General features: G+C 44.5%; 2 protein-coding genes across 2 annotated transcripts in view; one reads left to right on the top strand and one right to left on the bottom strand.

The window, feature by feature from the left end:
* ralgapa2 (Ral GTPase activating protein catalytic alpha subunit 2) overlaps nt 1-9,779 on the top strand; it is an 89,201-nt gene extending 79,422 nt beyond the window's left edge. Inside the window, exons 39-40 of the mRNA XM_022751088.1 lie at nt 3,320-3,441; nt 9,622-9,779. Coding sequence (XP_022606809.1) covers nt 3,320-3,441; nt 9,622-9,779 — 280 coding nt within the window. The remainder of the gene's footprint in view (nt 1-3,319; nt 3,442-9,621) is intronic.
* Nucleotides 9,780-15,500: 5,721 nt separating this feature from the next.
* LOC111226067 (insulinoma-associated protein 1b-like) lies at nt 15,501-17,045 on the bottom strand. Its single transcript, XM_022751156.1, has 2 exons — nt 15,883-17,045; nt 15,501-15,801 (listed from the first exon to the last, which is right to left on the bottom strand). Exons 1-2 carry the CDS (start codon nt 16,977-16,979, stop codon nt 15,501-15,503), a joined length of 1,398 nt encoding a protein of 465 aa, XP_022606877.1. The 5' UTR covers nt 16,980-17,045.
* Nucleotides 17,046-18,662: the final 1,617 nt, after the last annotated feature.

An 18,662-nucleotide genomic window follows, 5' to 3' on the forward strand; every position in this document is an offset into this window, starting at 1 on the left:
TTTTTTTTTTTTTTTTTTGTCGTTACTATACCAATTGATGCCACCATTACATTGGTCTCCTTCTCTTCTCTCTAATAGGAATTCAGCCACTTGGAACGTAGGGGTTCCTTGGAAATTCCCAGAGTGGTGCAACACACTCCTCCCAAACACTGGCTTGTCTTGCTTGTCCGCCCAGTTCAGCTGTAAATGGCAGTTATGTCACGGGTGACTTGAGTTGCAGTCCATCTGTGGAAATGTAGACCTGTCTGCATTTTCCTTTTTATATTTCATCCCCAGCTTTATGGGAATTTTTTATAGCACAAAATATGGTGGAGAATTATTGCAATACAGTAATAGAGTTCATGAGGAAGGCTTTCATAACACATATCATTTTTATGAAGTGTAAGTCGTATTTTGTGATTCACCTTTCCAGAGAAAGTTGTCACAAACATGAAGCTCTCACTCATCAGCAGTAGCTGCTGCCTATTTTTTTCCCCAAAAGTAGGTCAGTGTCAGTGGGTTTGGTGTCCATGACATGGACATAGTCTTGGCGTCACTGTTCTGGACGTATCCCTTGATTAAGTTACTGCATGGAGGCAGCAGCATCTGTGCATATGCAGGGGAACAAGCTGTGCCCATGGCTTAGCAATTAGAGACAAACAGAAAGATGAGGGAGGGAGAGAGGGAGAGGAGACAAGATTACTCCTCACTGTGCATCAGGTCTGATTTCTGTGCAGCAATTTTTTTTACCCACAGATAGCATCGTACATTTACTTAAATGAGGTGATTATGGCTCTCGCTTTCACTCATCTCCGAAATGCCTTTTATTAGTCTCCCTCCTTTACCGCCTCTCGTTCTCCCCCACTGCCTGTCATATATGTTCCCTCATCTCTAGATAATTCTACACTCTCTCCCTTTATTTTATCCTTTTGAAGTTTTTTTTCTCACCCACTGTAATCCATTCGGCTAACTTGGATAGAGGGCAGCGGAAGGAAGTAGTGGAGGAGAGGCGTGTGTCAGAGTCAGAGAGAGCGTCTGCTCCAGCTGGAGTCAATATTTGCTTTAGGAATCTCAATAACAGGCCTCCAGTCATCTGCATCTCTGATAATGGACAGCCATATGGCTCTGTTGACCCACGCTGTGCTGTGGTTCTCTTTCTCTCCCTCCATCCTTCCTTGTCTTTCATTTATCGGCTTCCCTCTAAGTTCTCTCATTTCTTTTCATTAAGTCTCTCCTTCTTCTATATTTTGTCTTCCACTTATCACGTACCTGGGCACATTTTGTTCTTTTTACAAACATCCTTTCTCTCTGTCTGTCATCCATGAAACCCTGGATATGACCCACCACACAGAGCTGTGACCTAAGTTACCATGGCAGCAAAGCCTGGGATGCCCACTCTTTGTCCAACACTGTTTCCAGCAAGTGACAGAAAACGGTGATGTTGCATGTCTGGCTATGACTGGAAGACAGATCTCGAGCGCACAGGGAAGTGCTTTTATGTGTTTAAAGTCATGCTGCTCTGCATGTCTTGAATGGGGATGTTGGCCCTGTAAAGAATGGTCAATTAAGTACAGTGTATTAGTTGACAGGTCTTTTGGTCTGTTTAATTCCTACATTTTTTTTCTTGTCTTTCCATTCCTCCTTTCCTCTTTGAGGTGAGAAATATGAGCTTTTATTTTAATGGATTTTCTTGGTGTTCTGTGCTGACAAGGGTTCAAGTGTTTATATAAGACTCTCAGAAAAAACATTGCTGAGTAGCATCTGTAACTTCTTTCATAGAACAAAAGTATTTCTATTTGAGGAACATGTTTCTCTAATGTTTGCCACCCACATTAAAATAATGCTGTTCTTGTCTTTGTTGTTAAATAGACAATATTAGACATTATTGTAATTATTTGTTTCATAGGGCGTGTGGACCTGAACATCACTACCATTTACATGGTTATCAAAACCCATCCTACTGCCTGTTTTCTCTTTTAGCCTCTCCTTTGTCTTATTCTACCCTCTGTCCATCTCTGTCTGTCCCTGTGGGCACCTTGGCCATCGTACCCTCTGGTGTGCCCCGGCTCAGGTGCCCGTCACCCCCACTTTGCCACGGTTCCCCTCAAAGCCATTGGTCATGGCTGCCTTGGCCCCTGCTGTGGCGGCATGTGCCCACATCAGGCCCACTTCCCAGTCACTGTCTCGTCCTATCTGTCTAACCCAGACCAGAGCCTCTCAGCCCAGTCCAGCCTATCTCAGCTCAGCCTGGTTCAGCCTTGGCGTCAGCAACAGCCTATGCCACTCCACCCTGGCAATCATAATGAGATGAGGGAGAGGCGCCGGTGGGGGGGGGGGTGCTCAGTTGCTAGAGCTGTGTGTGTATGAGAGTGAGAGTGCGTGTGTTTGTCGAGCAATTTGTAAGGTGTCGTCAATCAAGGAAACATGTCCACAACAGACAGCCGTGAGAATAATCAGACTCATTGTCAAACATGCGCACACACTCAGAGTGCTTACTACCATTATGCCATCAGATAGACCTTTTTGCTCCAATAGTTCTCTGCACCATATTTTATCCAGCACTTGCCTCCATTCCACAACAGACTTAGCACGATATATCTATGATAATGATATGATAATGGCCATCAGAATGTTTTCCACCCTCACCCGGCAGCCATTTTGCAGGCTTATTTATTTATTTTTCTTATTTATTTATATATCTGAGCTTTCCCATTTCAAATCCGGCCATCCATCCTGCATGCTGGCTGCCCAGGCTCCAGTCACTGCTTGTCACTCTGAATTTCAAATGGCTCCAATTTTCCCCCTGATGGCACGGAGAAGTGGCAGGCAGCACATCGGGGAGGGTGGTCCTAGACATGCTGCCTGCAGCAGGGGTTCTATTAGAGAGAAGAGAGGGATGAGAGAGGGGGAGTGGAGAGGTTCGGAGCATCACGCCAGTAGTGATGTATTCTTTCTTTCTTTTTTATGATTATTTTGGAGACTGCTTTCTCATTTTGGGGCTGTGTGGCATGGCTGATTATTCCATCTCTGCTTCTGGCTGGGCTGGTGATGGTGAAGCCACCCTGCCCAGTAAAGCTGCCTCTCGCTCTCCCAGCCCGCTTTCACACTACAGTGTATATCTGCAGTGCACCACTGAAAAAATTCAATTTGTAACCAATGCTATGATTTGTTCCCAACTGATGAACTGTGCAATACACAAATGGAAGTTTTAACAGTACTCAGAAATGTGATTATTTTATGAGAACTGTGTTTAATGTGCATGTAAACTTGACTTTGTTGCCGTGTTTTGTCTCTTCTCCAACATGCCATAATGTTGTGTCCCTTAACAAGAGCTAACCAGCTATGAGGAGCGGGCGCTCTACTTGGAGGCCATTGTTCAGAACCATAGAGAGGTCATGACCTTTGAAGACTTTGCCTCGCAGGTCTTCTCCCCCTCTCCTGGCTACCCAATGAGTGGGACAGGTGAGAAATGAGCCAAGCTGCACATCTGTTCTCCTTTAAGTTCTTTCCACTCCATCTCTTTCTGTCTCTCCGTCTCACCACTGCTTCATCGCGTCTCCACTGTTTCCCCTCATGCCTTCTTTCCCCCTTCTTCGTCATCTCTTTTCTTGCCTCTTTTTCCATATTAGTCTCTCCTCCTCCTCCTCCTCCTCCTCCACAGCACACCTGTTTGCCCCCTTCACCTCCTCCTCCACCCTGCTCATTCTCTCCACTCTTCTTCCACGCCTACGCTCACTGATGAATATCAAACGACGGGCCCGGGCTCTTCACGCTATCCGACTGACTTCAAACACTCCGCTTTCTCCACTTCCTCAAGCCCCTCTCACGCTACTTTGTTCATCTCTTCTCGTTTCCAACTGCATCTTTCTGTGCAGTTACTTTCCTGTGAATATAAGCCGCCTTGTTAAACGGCGGCTGCAGAGTGCGTGTGCGTGTGCGTGTGCGTGTGTGTGTGCGTGTGTGTGTGCGTGTGTGTGTGTGTGTGTGTGTGTGTATGCGTGTGCATGCGACTTCATGAGCTCATTCACCAACACTTAAGAGATCTGCCCGGCAAACAGCAGCTCGCGGATGTCAGCACAGCACTCTTATCAGTCCGTGATGAATAGAATGGAAAACGTGTCTTATCTTGTTCTTCCTACTTGTACCAGCTCTGATCGATCTGCAACAGCACTGAAATCAATACAGAATTGCACTTTTCCACTCTATTGGATCCCGACACACGTTCTGTTTTGACACAGAAAGCACTCCACAATACGACACCATAATCTCTTGTCATTTTCAAATCTGTCAGTGCTTATATGTTTTGTAGACATTTTAAAGTTTAGTCATATTTTTATCATGTACTGTGAATGTCCTAGACTGTGTGATTGTGTGTGTGTGTGCGTAGGACTTCAGATTGTCAGACAGCAGGTGCGATATTCAGGCAGGCAAGAGGTGGTCAGCCACGTTACCATACTGTTTGTCCATGTCTCCTGCAGAGGTGTAAAATCCGCCCAGACTGACCTCTAGTCACCTCCTCTCATCCTCAGCACTAAACCAGCTTAAAGAGAAGGACTGAGGGGGAAACATAGATACTGATACAGAAGAATAAAAAGAAAGAACATGTTGTAATCGCCCAAAGCTTGGTCCATCATGTCAGCTGGTGCTGGCGTTGTGGACTATTTCAATCATGGCTTCCTTTGTGGCTGGACAGGAAGAGGTTAGAGAGGTTAGCCAGGCTTGAAAATAATGTTTCACAGCATGGGACATAACGCTGCGGCTAATGTGAGAGGCCGTAACATAATGAAGTCTGTGAGGCTGTTGTGTCACCCTCACTGCTGCGGAAACTCGTTCTGAATGGTAATTTGTATTTCTCCGGGAATCTGCGCATGAAAATAGATTAATAGATTAACGTGAGGGTGTGTGTGTGTGTGTGTGTGTGTGTGTGTGTGTGTGTGTGTGTGTGTGTGTGTGTGTGTGTGTGTGTGTGTGTGTGTGTGTGTGTGTGTGTGTGTGTGTGTGTCTGTGTGTCTGTGTGTGTGTCTGTGTGTCTGTGTGTGTGTCTGTGTGTGTGTCCATTCATATTTTATTCAGGAAGCACTTGCTTCCTAGGATACTGTAATGCATTTTTTTTGTAGGTTATCCATTATAAGAGTGTTGTTGAGTCATTTCTCAAATCACCTTTGCTCAGCCATTTTCTATAGAAGGGGGTTAAAGTTTCAAATATTTTCAAACCTAGTTAAAGGAAACCAGCACTGGCTGTAAAGAGATCTACTCCTAATGCAGCTTCAAAGTGAGGGGGGACGAAATCCACAACTTTTGATCTGTGTCAAAATGCATTCTAACGTTCAGCCAAAGCCAATACACACCTTTTTTAGTACAAAATTCTCTCTGTGGCCGGTATGGACAGAGGGTTCAATTACAGCAACATATAATGCTCTTAGGGAATGTGAGAATTGTTTTAAGACAGACTTCTGGGCCAATCAGAACTGGGTTTTAATTCAAGTGGAGTTATTTCTCAAGGTACCAGATTTATAAGGCTGAACTTTGGCAGAGAAGGTATAAAATGACGCATAAGACATCAACAAAATTTCTCTTGTATGGAACAGCCAGCATGCAGCATCTTGTGTTGTGAATATTTCACTGTTAATGTGTGAACATCCTATTGCCTCTATGAGGTGCTTGGACAAACATTCAAAATATACTGTGAGTGTGAGACTGTGATATAGTGTGTAATTTTTTTTTTTTAATTCAAATAAATTGAATTAGAAATTCATCAGGAAAAATCAAGAATTTCGAATTTAAAAACTAAAGTCGTTCATAAGAAAACACAGGCGTTCCAGGTGCGACTACTATTTTATTATCCGTAAATCTGACATGTTTTCCTTTATTAATCCTGGAGTGTATAAAATGTCAAACTGTCAATCAGCTAATTGACAAATTGACTAAATGTTTTATCTATAGCAGCTTCTCTCAGTTTCTACAGTTGTTTGCATGTTTTTTCATGTGTTCTTATACATTTTTAAATTGTAGCCAACACATTTTTGTTTTTTTCAAAACCATAGACATGACATGTTTAATGCTTGAGGCTACATTTATAATGCATCTGAATAAATCCTTATCGCTGTAGTCTGTCATACCTGATCCTCTGTGTCCCATCAAGCATATAGCTTCAATGTGGCAGTGATGGCTGGCTGACACTGCTCCTCATTCTCACTCTTCTCAAATGTGCTGCTGCCCACCCATGCCTTTTCTTTTTTCCGTGTGTGTGTGTGTGTGTGTGTGTGTGTGTGTGTGTGTGTGTGTGTGTGTGTGTGTGTGTGTGTGTGTGTGTGTGTGTGTGTGTGTGTGTGTGTGGTTATGGTTATACGCGAGTTCACCCATCCATCTGTCTTGTCTGTCCATCCTGCTCTGGCTTCCATTGCTGCCACTAACATGTCATCCATGCTCCATGACAGCGTGCAGGCGTTGGCCGGGGATGGTTTGGGACATGGAGTACCCCTGGGCCAAACTGGACTGTAAGACTCTGCCTGCTTCCTCCACACTAGGCATGACGCCCAGCCACAGCCCATCAACATCCATTGATTCATTCATTTAGGTCACTGCGAACCCCACCATCGCCAAATAACTGGCGGTTGCATTAGATTTAGCTCTTTTGTAAAAGCAAAGCAGGTCTTGAAAACAAATACAGGTCCTGCATGCTAATTGCTGAGTGCTCTTGCACTGTTTCTTCAGTGTTTGCCATAAGACATTTAACCTCTGCCCTTCCCTGTCAGTCAACCATTACCTTTTTGGCTCGTCAATATCCTCCAAAACCTCATCCACAATGATCCTGAATGCAACCTCACTCTCACCCTGCAACCTCAGTCAAGCACCACAGCTTCCTGCATGAGCTAGTCACATGGACCCCAAGACTCCATCCTCAGTGTTCTGCCCCTCACTGTGTTATACCTTGCACTGCTTTGCTCGGTTTTTACAGTTTTTGTCTGTGTTCATTCTCTTTAACTTTTTCCAAATGAATAACTGCACATGAGAAAGCCACCGCTTCTGTGTATTAGATAAAACAACTTAAAAGCTCTCATGACCCCAGCATCTTTTACTGTCACCCTAACCCTCTCTACTTGTAACATTGCTGCTAAATGTCTCTCAGCCTGTTGTTGCCATGTGAACTGCCCACCATTTGTGCGATTTCATTTGAATTGAAATCTGTGAATTGGACAGATTCATCAGGTACCACCAGATGTTGTGGCCTTCGAGGTATCTTCAGAAAACACTTGTTGATTAACTCATCACCCAAATCAGTTAACCTTGTTCGACTTTTAAACCTTCCATTGAAAACTAACCACGACACCACACAGGCTGCCTCCACCCCCGACTTTTCAGCGGTGTTGTGTTGTGTTTTACTGCAATGTGGTATGGTGTGTGTGTCGGTGTGTCCACTGCTCTCTCACATGATGCTCTACTCTGTTTTTCCCTTTTAGATTAAAAATATCTTAAAGGTCCAAATACTGTTTATGGTGAAGGTAAGCCCCGAGTCAGACCGGAAGCTTGTTTCCGTCCAGCGGCCTACCTACCCTTCGCTCGTTCACTCATCCTGGCTGTTTTCCCCCCACCCTTCTTTTTTCCATTCAGCACTAACCAAGCTTTATTTACTGAGTGCTCTGACAAAGAGAAGGGAACAGAGAAACCAGGCTGTTTATTTGGGGGGTGTCCTACTGTTTAGGCCAGGCTGGTAATTGAGAGAGATGCACAGTGGGGACAATTAGCACCTGACTAAGTAGCAGCATGAACAATACGGCTACACTTCTGGCCCTCGCTTTTGCATGTGGCGCGCCTTTATCTCTTCTCCCAGCGAACACTTTTCTCTTTTCTTCCCCCCCCCCCCTCAATCCCTCCACCCCCCTCATTTCCTCCTGTTGGAGTGTGCCTGTTTGCCTGGGGCAGACTCTGAGACTAACACCTGCCGCACTGGAAGACGTCTTTGTCATCCAAAGCCTTGTTTGAACTGCTGCAGAGGGGACCAATGGGATTGCAGGGCCATCTAAACTCTCATGTTTCTCTCTCTCTCTCTCTCTCTCTCTCTCTCTCTCTCTCTCTCTCTCTCTCTCTCTCTCTCTCCCTTCTTCTCTCCATCTGAAATTAACCTCACTGTAAGGCAGTTTGGGCTGAGCAAGGAGCGGAAATGCTGGGTTATAATGACGATAATGATGACACATTAGCCTCCTCTGGATCTGGGTTATTTTTTCACTCTATAACTTACTATGAAAATTAATTCTTACATAAGGCCATACAAAGAAGAACATCATTTAGAAACTGATGCAACCACAGTCATTAAGTGCCACAGTGGGAGTGATGACTGTTTAGTGCAGCATGTTTTAATGGCTGCTAAACGAAAAGGGAAGTCTGTTGAGTGGGTGGTGAACTATACCACAATATTGTCTGTGTATATTAGCTTTAATAGGTGGATGGCTTCCTCCTGTCTATCCTGTGTCTTTACAGCAGACGCAGTTGGAGTTTAGTTTATAAGACAAAGTGTACTGTAGGAATGAGTAGAAGAATACGGGAATGCAGGATTTGTTCTGCCCATAAGGCCAGCCCACATTTTTAGCCAAGCCCGTCCCTTTTTTTTTTTTTTATATTCATATGCAGATTTGAGAATGCATGTTCAGACCCCCCTCCTCTCTCTATAGCCCTTCACAAAACACACACCCAATGTTTCATCCGTAGCCCAACCCTCCTCTCCCAGTGAGCCGCGGCCCCGGATGCTGCCGGTGTCCACTGTGCTGCTGAGTGTCTGTTACTCCAGCCATCTGCCATTCCTTTTAGCCGCTGCAACTTGAGATGCCTCAGAAAAATGGCAGGAAATAAAAGGATAGGAAAGAAAATAGGCAACCAGATGCCATCTCGACAAAGCAGAAAAGTTGTTTAAACTCGAGGCATGGGGCAGACGCGGGTGGGGGGATGGGGGGGGGGGGGGGGGGGTTGGGTTTGGTCAGGGGCACACTGAGAAAGTCAGGGCGGCGTTATTGTCCTCACCAGCATTTCATGCCCACCTCCCAGCTTATTGCTTTTCGCCATCCCGTAATCATGGATGGGAAGTTTTTTTGAAAAAGGACAATGTTTGACAGTGGGAAGGCTCTACGTGTTCACAACAAGAGCATAATGTGTAATTTTATTTTCATTCAAAGCATTCTGTTGTCACACTGCGAACTGAATACTTTTTTTTTTTTCTTTACCCATAGCTACAAAGGTTACCCATCATTTTTTATATCATAAGCATCTGGAAACACTGTATTGGGAAGAAAGGCAGCTTTTCTTTTAACAAGCATGTGAAAAAGGCATGTGATTTCTGAAATATTTTATTTGCTTTCTCACATCTTCATTCTGATGACTTTAAGGGTGGAACAAACTCAAATCGTAACCCTTGTCTTTTTTTTACAGTTTTCTCTGAAAATTTGTGAATGTTGGTGAAAATCCTGGATAATCTTGATTTTGGGAGCAGCCACATGCATGACAAAGCATGCTGGGATATACAACAATCACGCAAAGCCCAATGAACCCCTGCCATGTCTAACCAGCTCTGTCTCTCTGTTGCTGTCTTTTTTTTTTTTTTCTTTTTTTTTTTGTTTCTGTCTACAAACTCTCCCTCCATCTCTCTCCCAGGTTCCTTCACCGGCAGCACGAGCACCGAAGCCAGCGCCCAAGCAGGAACAACGGACTCTGTCGACCAGGTCTCTCCCACTATGCCCCGTGCCACAAAGAACAGAGTTTCAGGAAAACTCCGCCGATCAGCCAGCGCTATAAGCAAATCCTCCAACTGAGCTCTTCAACTCGCCCCCCCACCCCCCATCCCCCACCCCCTGGATTGCAGCTTTAATATCTTTACTCGAAGAACCTCACACACCCAGCCGTGACTGCAAGAGTTCTATTTTTCTTTTTCTTTTTCTTTTTTTTTTCTTTTTTTTTTTGCGTGAATTCTTTTTCTTTTTTTATTTTGTGTCATATAAAGATGTAACTGGAGCATATTGCATTTTTTTTAATTTAAGTGGCAATCATTGATTTCACTGATACATTTCCGTTTGTTGTGGTGTTTTACTGCGTTAATCGAGATGCACATGAGACTAAGCTATTTATGTTCATCCTGGTGGTTTCAGCTTAAGAATCAGCAACATAGGAAGATTTGATTTTACTGAGAAGTCTTAAAGCAACATGTGACAGAAAAAAATGTCATTTTTATTCTCATTGTTAGTGCAGTCTTAATGCACTATAGAAACAAAGTTCTTAATAAAGGAAGGGAATGGGAGACTGCTTTACCCTGTTTCTGTATCTCATCTATCTCAGAACTTCATGTAACAAAGCACTGAATGACACAGCTGTAAATGGCATCATGCTAAAACTGCACAAGACATTGGTATCCATTTATAAATGTGTCTGCCTTTTTACCTCTTTTTGCACCTGCCACAACCTTTCTGTGTCAAAGACGCCACTTCAGCTAGTGACGGGCTGATGTTTTTGTCCTGCTCTGTAGCATCAGTTGGGATCATGTTCGGGGACCATCCTCCAACGGTTGAAAAGGAGAAGAGACTGATGCATGGGGAACACCCCCCCAGAATGATTTGTACTACACAAACTTCCTGGGCACGGAGTCCCTGTAGTGCGTGTAGTCAGAGGCTTTTTAATTGTTTTGAACCCAGAGTGGACAATCAGTGACGTCTTTCTAACTGGAGCTGAATTTAAATTTGTTTTTGATTTTTTTTATCACTCTAATTCTCCTTTTTAAATGAATTCTGATGGATTGTGTCATGATTTGATTTATGCAACTCCACTGGAATGAGAAAAGACTGCGTTTGTAATTGTTTTCTGACGTTGTTAACATAGGCTCATGTCCGGTAATTGAATAAGTTCCTCCTGTCTCTTTCCTCTGCTATCAGTTTCCCTGTCCTGTGAGGCTAAGACATCGACATTCCAACGTTCCCAAACAACGTTTTTGCACTCACTGTCATTGATTAACTAGAATGTCTCTCCTTGTCCATGGATGTATATTGCTTTAAAATTTATTTGCTGATGTTTGTTTGCTAGATGTATATAGAGAGAGGACTATTTGATGAATTATTTTGCTGTCGTGTTGTTTTATGTATTCATCTGCTGTTTAGAGGAAAAATACCACCAGAGCCTCAGGTGAATCTTAACTCCATGCACTGGTGTGTGTGTGTGTGTGTGTGCGCGTGTGTGCGTGTGTGCGTGCGCGTGTGCGTGTGTGTGTGTGTGTGTGTGTGTGTGTGTGTGTGTGTGTGTGTGTGTTTCTGCTGAGGGAGCTTCTCACAGTGCCTGTGTAATGTCTGTCCTCTAAGATGCTGTCCCACACCACCTCCGCTGCCAATAATCAGATTTCAGTTTCTCCTCTTCATCATTTGAGACAACCCATGGCCGCCCTGCACCACATCTCCTTGTTAGCCGTCTAAAAACAGTGTTTTCCTCCCCTGCGTCTCTAAAGGTCAGTGTCTTGTGCTTCCCACAACAAGAAAAACAACAACAACTGATGGATTTGGAGTCGCGGGGCCTCTCTGTTTATAGTCTTTATTTTAGGTGGCACGCTGCTCCGTCTTTTATCCGTGAATGAAATCAAGTGGCACCAACCCCTCCTCTTTCCCATGATCCTCTCCTCATGTCACCTCCTAGGGCCATAGGACGGGGTGTGGGGCTGGGTTTAGGTGGCATGCCAGAGCTGAACTCTTAACAGCCCTCCTAGCAACGATAGCCAGGCCTCCAACCTGCCCTGCTTGTGGTAGCCAGGTGTTCACCACACACACACACATTATACACTCACACCCTCTGAGGGCTCCACCCAAGCTGCAACACTATCCCCATCTGTTGCACTACTATGCCTTACTTTCCTCACGCTCACCTGTCATCTTTCTTCCATCTCTCACATCTCGCCTCCCTTTGTTTGTTTAAGTCTCTGACCAGAAAACAGAGAATCCAAACAGCAGGAGTGTGGAGGTGGTGTGAGTTAAATCCATTTTTGTGCTTTTGTTGTTTTGTTTTGTTTTGTTTTTTTGAAGAATGTATAGATATATAGGCCTGGATCACACCTCTGGTTTTTATTTTCCCCAAAGCCACTTGAAGGAACCACCCAGGATGCTGATCTAAAGATTGTAGGTTATAGATGATGTCTGTTGAAGGGGTCTGTGCCCCCCTTTTGGTGGCTTAGTCACTGGAGATGTTAGTTTGGACCAAGATAAGGATTGTGTGTCTTATATACGTGAAGAAAACGAGCTAGTGTTAGTCCTAGTATGTTGTTTCTTTTCTTCTCGTTTTAGAAATCCTTGTACATTGTGTCAAATTTGAGGGCTTCAGCGTCCTCTGAATATAAATATATTAATGCCTGTAATATAATCTTTGTATAAGAGAAAGAGGAAAAAAAGCTTGAAGATTTCATCATTACTTGTCAACATATCAAACTGTTTTTAACGACCTGCTATCTTTATTAGAAATGTGAAAATTGAAACATTTCATTAAATCAATTTGAAATTCTACTGATCTTTTGTTGCTTTTTTTCTCTCTCTCCACAACAACACATTAATTCTGCAGACACAGATTTTGAGGGGTGGTGGGTGTGGGTTTTATCTGTGTGTGTCTGTGCTGTTACCATGGGCTTCCTGACCGTGGCCTGGCCGTGTTAGAACCACCAGCAGCAGCAGCAGCAGCAGCAGGGGTAACCTGACCCTCCTCCCATCTGTCTCCCCTGCTGCTCAGCCCTGCTTAGGGCAGGCCAGCATAATGGAACCTCACCAGGAGGTACAGGTGCAATGGTTGCAGCACCTACGGGTGCCCTGCCTCGCCTGAGCCACATAAAGATGGAAGAAAAGCACTTGACTGTAATTGGAGCCCTAAAACTGTGTGTGTGAAAAAGGGTGAGAAAGAAGCCTAATGTTACCTCATTTTCATCCAGCTCTGGGCTCTTTGCCTCAATCACTGGCTCTGAGGTAGTTTACAGCAGAACAGGCAGGAGCTGGCTGTCCCAGTGATTATTACCAGATTATATTATTTAATGTGTCACACTGATGGTTGTGGTCTATTTTCACACTTCAAAAACTCTGTCTTGATGTATTGTCACTGATGCCTTAAGGGGGAGTGACACTCATTAATTTAAAAAAGGTTTATGTTTTTTTGGGCCTTGGACAGGTGCAGAGTGTCAGTGAGAAGTGAGAGGGAGCCACACTCTGCAGTGGCAAGAAAAGAGACTCAGGAGTTAAGGTCAGTGTAAAGGTGATTTCTTTTTTTATATTTACTTATTCCAGATTACTCAAGACTTGAAGTGAAGTTTACAGTGATCATGCTCTACATGTTAAATCCATGTGGACAGTTGGAAGCTGCCAACTACTACTAAATAACTAACTAACCAACTCAATGCTTTTCAGGTTCTGGAGGTCAGATATGAAGCCAGCTGAGCCCTGATATGTCTTAAATCAGCAGAAGCTTAACAAAAATCGAGCTGCATGAGTCCTCCAAAGCAGACAGATGTTTTACTGCTCCAGAGGTGAGCTCTGATCCACCACCTCTTTGTCCTCCTGTCATGTCCTGACATGGTATTAAGGAGGGAATTTATGATTAGGCCCTAAGTGCTTCTCTGTGGCAGGGAAACGGCGTCTATTGAGCCACTGCAGCGATGATTTACTGCGAACAAGTCTGATAAATGGGGAATCGAAGGCAAAAGGTTTGGCCGAGGGGGCTTCTGAGGTTTCTTTTTCCTGTTAGGGACGACTAAATAGATGCGCAGCAGTTGTGGACTGTGACCCGGTGAGAGGGAGAAATGACACGTTACAGCCTGTTGACTTTGTTAAAACTTGTTTCGTGTGAAATTAAACTGTTTCTTATCTTGGGCAGTAACCTCAGCTATAAAACACCTGATCAACAACTGAATCAAAACTGCAATTGATTTTTGAAACTCAGAAAGTTTCGGTGGGATATTATATTTATATAGCACTTTTCTAAATAGGACCCTACAAAACTTTAAGATAATAATAAGTGTAAAATGAGGGTATATATGAGGGTCATTTTGATCGTTTTTGAGGGTATGATTTACACGCACGCAGGAAAATAGTTTCAAATTGTGTCCTGAAAACAACACTACAAAATAAGAGACCTTTATGAAATATTTTGAAGTAATCCATATATTTCTAAGTAAATAATCCCTAGACTTATTCTTTATGTCAGTTTGAGATGATAATGTGTAGCTTATAAGTAGTTTTTGAAATAATTTACTATCAGTCAAAGAGTTCCCCACACAGAGAAAATTACAGAAACACGAGGGACAATCAAAACTAGGATCAGTTAGAATTGTTTGTTAGATAGAGTTAAAGTCACTAAACTAATTCATCTCAATGATACAAAACTGCCCCCAGAAATATGGTGTTCTTTCGTTAAGAAATAAAGTCCATTAATGTCATGTGCTGCTTCTCACTCCATCTGAAAAAGTTACCATGAAACCACATATGTCCTTTTGAAAATATTTTTATTTCGATAGACAACAACGATATACACATACAATCAAAGCGCTATAAAAGCCAACATTTAAGAAAAATAACTTGTCCTTAAAAAAGATTGCATCTAAGGTAAGAGCTTTACGTTTTTTTTTTTATTTTCTTTTTACAAGAGCTGTGGAGATTGAAGATTAAAACCCGACCCACGACAGTTATCACAACTCATAAACCTGACAAAAGAAACAAAAAAAAACATTTTGGCTATACGACATGTAAACTTCCAGAACGATTCACAGGAAAAAATCACAACAAACACAACAATAAGTTACATAAAATAATTAGAATAAATAAATAAATAAACATATGATGAAAAATATTGCAACAATCTTCAATAATAATTATAAAATATGTGCCAGCATTCAAAATTAAAACAATCTATGTTGACTTTTTTAAGGCAGTTATACAGCGGGATTTGGATGTGTATGTAGGCTATTTCGGACTAGGCTTTGTATACTAAAGGCATTTGTGGTTCTACTAAACAGGGAATGCTTCAGTCACTCTGTTTTTTCCACCAGGACAAAGTTGATAAGTTCAGTCATTCACAAACTAGCGTAAAGCTACAGTGATGGAGCAATCACGGTCGGTGAATTCAAAAGGCTTTGATGGGCAGAGGGTTTCTGAGAATTTGAAGACATTTCTTAGGTCTAGAAGCTATCATTGAGCACATGTGCTGTCCTAGAAAAATACCCTTTAACAGTCAAACTAACGCTTTGTATTCTTTTTTTTCTTGATAAACTAATTTGAGAAAGAAAATCTCAAAATAGGCCTATATGTAGTTCAAATATAGAGAGAAGCATTCAACAATCACTGATTGGCATGGAAAAAGACACCTCATTAAACACCACTTAAACATCAAACCGCCCTGCCTTTCATTGGCCTAAAGTTATGGCAGTGAGCATCACAAACTCTTTATTTTTTTTAACCCCATAGCCACTCTTTTGTTTCTCCTTTTTTACCCCCCCCCCCCCCCCAATCAAAGGCACGAGTTTTGTGTTGTCTTTAGCAGGCGGGGCGCACCGGCATTTGGAGCAGGATCACCTGCCTGTTCTCCGAGGGGTGGCACTTGTTTATGTGCCTGGTGAGCCCCGGCGAGCTGTACAGAGTGGCTGGGCAGTATTTGCACGGGTAAATCTGGGAGGAGTGCATGAGGCGCAGGTGTCGCTCCTGGCCGGCCCTGCTGGTGAAACTCTCCCCGCACACCGGGCACAGCAGGCAGTCCACTGGGCTCAGATTGAGAGGGCTTTGGTTTGAGGCTTCTTCTGAGGAGGAGGAGGAGGAGGAGGAGGAGGATGATGATGATGATGATGATGATGATGCAGTGGAGGAGGAGGATGACACCGGTGTCTGCTCTGCAGCGCGGTCGCTGGTTTGAAACCCTTGCTCCTCCAGCACTTTCTTTTGCAAGGCCTGGTGTCCCATGATGTGTTTTCTTAGGTATGCCTGTCGCTTAAACCTCTTCCCGCAGAACTGGCAGTCATATGAGCCATCTTCAGAGCCCGACTCGGACAGACCTGGACTCGGGGTGTCTCTGTCACTCATGTCTTTGGCTTCGTCGGAGACTGACTTGACACCTAGCGGTGGCATTTTGGCCATTTCAGGTTTGATGCCCTGTGCGGGTGGCATCGCCGGTGCGCCGGTGGTCCGGGGTTTGTGCCAGCGGCGGTGAGAGGCAAGGTTGGCCGGGCAGCTGAACATCTTATCGCACTCGGGACAACGGTACTCGACCCTGACAATGCGGGAGCACTTATGCTGAGCCAGAGAGAAGGGATCCGCGTACGCCTCCTTGCACAGCTGACACACAAACTCCCCCAAAGGCTTGTTTCCTCCGGAGGACTGCGCCCTTGGCTTCATCTCCACCGGCCCCTCTTTGATTTTGAGACCAAGCACGGGAGAAGTCGTCACCTCGTCTTCAAAGTTGAGTTTTCTAATGGCTTTGGGTTTTTTGGAGGCGGGTTTAGATTTGCGCTCTGTACCGTCAGCTGCGGGTCTTTTGGTGCCGACCCGGTTGCTTGGTGCCGGGAGGCTGCTGGTGGTGCCGCTGCGGCTGCTGTTGCTGGTACCGATTTTCAGGTCGACCGGGGCGTACAGGAGATGGTCCAGGCCGGAGAGGGAGGCAGGTGTCGGGAATGACTCGGCAGAAATAGGCGAGCCTAGATTGAAACTTCGCTCAAAATATCCCCTGTCGTGCTCCTTGCTGATGGGCCGGGTGGGGCTGTAGAGGGCTTGGCAAACCGCCTCTGGGTTCCCGAACTGTGCCGGCTTCTCCAGTCTTGGCACCGGCGCGTCAGCTGCTGTGAAATCCGGCGATGCTGCGGCGCGGTCCGGACTGGACGCCACGGACATCGGCGGGGAGGGGTCCGCCTGACTCGGCAAGGCAGCTGGGGTGGGTGGCTCCTGGAGGTCATCTTCGTCTGACCGAGTCCTGTAGGAAACATGTGCAGATTTCTTGTTTCGTTTTACCAGGAATCCTTTGGGCATCTTGGCGAGTGACAGCGGAAAGGCACTTCGGGGAGGTGGGTGAAGTCTTGAGTATCCAGGTTTGTTAAAAATATGGCAACACTAGAAGCTTATGGGACTTTATCTCCCTAGTATATTGATCCTTCTGTTGCTGAAATGTTTTCGTCTCCAAGGCATAGCTCCACTCTTTTTATGCCGGAATGATGCTATTGTTCTCGCCCCCCCTGTTGCAGCATCCCCGACCAATCGGATGAAACCAAGACCCCAGTGGATTTGATTGTGGGAGGGCTCAGAGCCTGGGTTTGGTGGATTTCGTTGGAGGATGTGTAGATAGCTTAGCAGATGTACTGGCGGTTTATTACATTAACGTGTGCGCTCAGCCCCTCCCCGACAGAGGCACACGCCGGGACCCTCCTCTTTTTACGGTCTGATGGGCCCCTATACAAATGCACACGTGCCACGGCTTTGTGGCTCTCCTCTGGGGGCCCCAGAGCTGCCAAAAGGAAATGTCCGTCACTGCCACAATCATCACAATTTAGAATTAAGACGGGGACGAGACAAGCTTGGTTAAATACAAACCAAAAGATCGGTTTGGTTCATTTTCTGCTGTGATGTTGTTCAAAGAGGCGCCTCACCTCATAGACGTGACTGTAAAACCATGCCTGATGTGCAGGTCCTCCCAAGATTGTGTTTGCCCCCACACGGCTCACAGCTGTTTATATTTCTATCCATGCTCCAGCCTCTTTTACGCACGGTTTTTACGCACATTACGCAGGCCTAACAGCAAACTATATAGCCCAGTTTTTATAGACCTTTGTTTTATTATGTCTTAAATAAACACCATAGAGGGAGTGTTTCTTTATTTTAGGGCACGTGTCTGTCTCGGTAGTTTAACTCGACATATAAATCAGACATCTCGCTGCATACATAAGTAATAAGAAGGCCCTGTGGTCTTTGTGCACAATAGCCACGTCTGCCCGTGCTTGGATATCCCTGTCTTTTTTTCTTTTTTTTCGTTTGAAAGGCAAATTGACCTCTTAACTGTGAAACGGGACTCACGGCCAATCTGGCCCACAGCTAGACGCGTGCTGGGCGGAATCAGTGCTCCAGACAAAGAAGGCCGCATCCGAAGGGCTGTGTTGCAAAATGCTGCACAGACATCCAAAGCTAAAATGTAGCTACTACTGCTGTTGTTGCTGACCACAGTCTGGAACTATTTGTACAAATATGTGCTATTTTAAGGATGTTAATTTAATTGCCGAATATGGGTCCATTCTAATGAAAATACTTCAATATTTAAATCTGCATTGTACTTATTCACATACTTAAACAAGTAAGGAAATTTGGTAACTCTCAATAATTTCTTGTAACAAAACTCTCAGTTTCAGTAAAACCCTGTAATCCTGCAGCCCCCCGTCTGCCTAACAAAGACAACTTTTCCTGACAGATTCTGTGGCCTATCTTCTGTACCAGCTCCCCTATGGTTTCTATGCATACTTCACACATTGTGTATTTGTCTGCTTTTTTTTCGTTATAAAGGCTAAATGTAGGCTGCAGTGCGCCACTTGGCAGAGAGCGCATTCTTTCCCCTTTCAGTCCGCAGACCAGGGAGGAATTAATCTCCATCGTCGTACATTGTTCCCCTCATTTGCATAAAGCTGCAGTATGACCAAGTCAAATAATTACACAATCGGAGCTGAGCCG

The sequence above is a fragment of the Seriola dumerili genome, unplaced genomic scaffold (assembly GCF_002260705.1).
Source record: "Seriola dumerili isolate Sdu_G_001 unplaced genomic scaffold, Sdu_1.0 BDQW01000149.1, whole genome shotgun sequence".
Classification (NCBI taxonomy): Eukaryota; Metazoa; Chordata; class Actinopteri; order Carangiformes; family Carangidae; genus Seriola; species Seriola dumerili.

Bases quoted from the DNA above. Each gene is read 5' to 3' on its own strand.
- LOC111226067 (XM_022751156.1), bottom strand. From the start codon at position 16,979: ATGCCCAAAGGATTCCTGGTAAAACGAAACAAGAAATCTGCACATGTT. The intron at 15,802-15,882 runs GCAAGGGTTTCA...ATCATCATCATC, and splicing joins CAAAAGAAAGTGCTGGAGGA to ATCATCATCATCCTCCTCCT.